The following is a 1750-nucleotide window of genomic DNA, read 5'->3' on the forward strand; positions in this document are numbered from 1 at the left end:
CCCCACCACCTCTGGCCAGTTCTTGCATGCATAAAAAATAAATCTTTTCTTAAAAAAAGAAAAGGTCAAAAACAAATTATTCAAATCAGTAACATAAATTTTAACTCCTTCAACAAAGAAGTTTAAAAAACCATTACCAGTACTTAATAAAAAAGCATCATCTCTATTTGCTCCTTCAATTATCTGTCAAATGGAAAATAACTACTACTACTGTAATAAGGAATAATGGTTCTGAAAACTCAGTTTTAAATTGTGTTGTATCAGAATCATGGTAGAGACTCTGGAGTAAACCTCATCCAACTGTTTTCTTTGCTTGTAAAACAGATTAAACCTTTTGCAAATCTGCAAAAAAGTAAAGAAATTAAGTTGATATCCACAGTGAAACCAATGTATAAGGATGGTAAATAACAGAAGAAGTGGACCATGTAACACACCGAAAAGCACAGATCTCATAGGAAAGGGTGCATGTTGAAAACCTTACAGGCCAGAAATCTGATGAGAGACTACCTTACACAAAGGCAGAACTCATAAAAAAATTACCTTCTGAGGGCACTCCCTGGGTGTCGCAGCAGGTTAAAGCACAGCACTAAGAAGCTAAAGCCATTTCAGCATGAGTTCCATCCGCCGCCCCAGAGGTGACCACATGGCATGGCAGACCTCTCCTGACCCATCCGCTTCTCCCCTCAGCAGTGTACTTCCTCAGTCAGTTTCTGCTCCTCACTGTCTCTGGTGAATCCTCTCACCACCCCTGCACCTCTGGCCTGTACCCCAGTTCTGTATGCATAAGTAAATCAATCTTAAAAAAAAAAACTTACTGTCTGAGTAAGCTGTAAATATTCTAAAACCCATAGCAAGTCTTGTTTTGGGATAGACATACAAGCATAAAAACACATACATTAAACCTATGAGATTTCAGAGTAGATGACCAGCTAACATGGATCTTGGACGGTAATTACATAGTGAAAAGTTGGTTGTGAGGAAAAATAAGGTAGAACAAATACAAAAGCCTCTTAGAGAAACAAACCTTCCACAAAAGTTTCGCACACTAACTTCTACCAAATATTTCTTTTTCCAACAAATCACAATACATGAGTAGACACTCATCATAAACTCAAAACACAGAACAAGATATTCAAACAGTCATGTTAGAATTACTGAATATAGACTATGAATATAACAATTTTAAAGGAACAACATAGCGGTTTTTAAATGTCACAGAGCTAGTTTTTACATAGTAAGAAGAAACATACACAGAAAACCCACGGCCAATAGTGCCACTTCCTTTTCTTCACTGTAATTGTCCCAAGAACTTCAAGAGAGGCTTTATCCCAATTTTCTCTCTTCTATTCAATTTGTTCCAGAAATTTAGGTAAAACCATAAGTACAGATCCTCATCGCTTAGTAAAAATAATCACAAAAAGAGTTTGGAAAAGTTTAACAAGTCCAACAAATTTTTTATGAACAAGTTTAAGACAGATTTCTTTCAAATACCTGGCAGCTGTGATCAGTATCCAATCCATCCCAGAGGCTCATAAATTGAGCTTTCATCATAGCTGTTGCTTCATGGTCAGAACTTGAACGGTTTCGTAGAAAGGAATCTAGAAGGAAAAAGTCCTTAACCTTAGAAACTTAACAACTTACTCCCATTAGATTTTAAATCATTAAATCAAAAGCTCCCAACTTCATGAAAGAGTACAAGAGTTCAAGTACAATTTTGGCAAATTAAAACACAATTCACATGCCCCCCCCC

The 1750-nt window shown here is 36.5% G+C and overlaps 1 protein-coding gene across 1 annotated transcript in view; it reads right to left on the bottom strand.

The window, feature by feature from the left end:
- Positions 1-1750, bottom strand: part of ATAD1 (ATPase family, AAA domain containing 1) — a 33044-nt gene that overhangs the window by 10294 nt on the left and 21000 nt on the right. Inside the window, exon 6 of the mRNA XM_004680894.2 lies at positions 1492-1598. Coding sequence (XP_004680951.1) covers positions 1492-1598 — 107 coding nt within the window. The remainder of the gene's footprint in view (positions 1-1491; positions 1599-1750) is intronic.

This window comes from Condylura cristata, unplaced genomic scaffold (assembly GCF_000260355.1).
Source record: "Condylura cristata isolate star-nosed mole 26May11 unplaced genomic scaffold, ConCri1.0 scaffold00011, whole genome shotgun sequence".
NCBI classification, from domain to species: domain Eukaryota; kingdom Metazoa; phylum Chordata; class Mammalia; order Eulipotyphla; family Talpidae; genus Condylura; species Condylura cristata.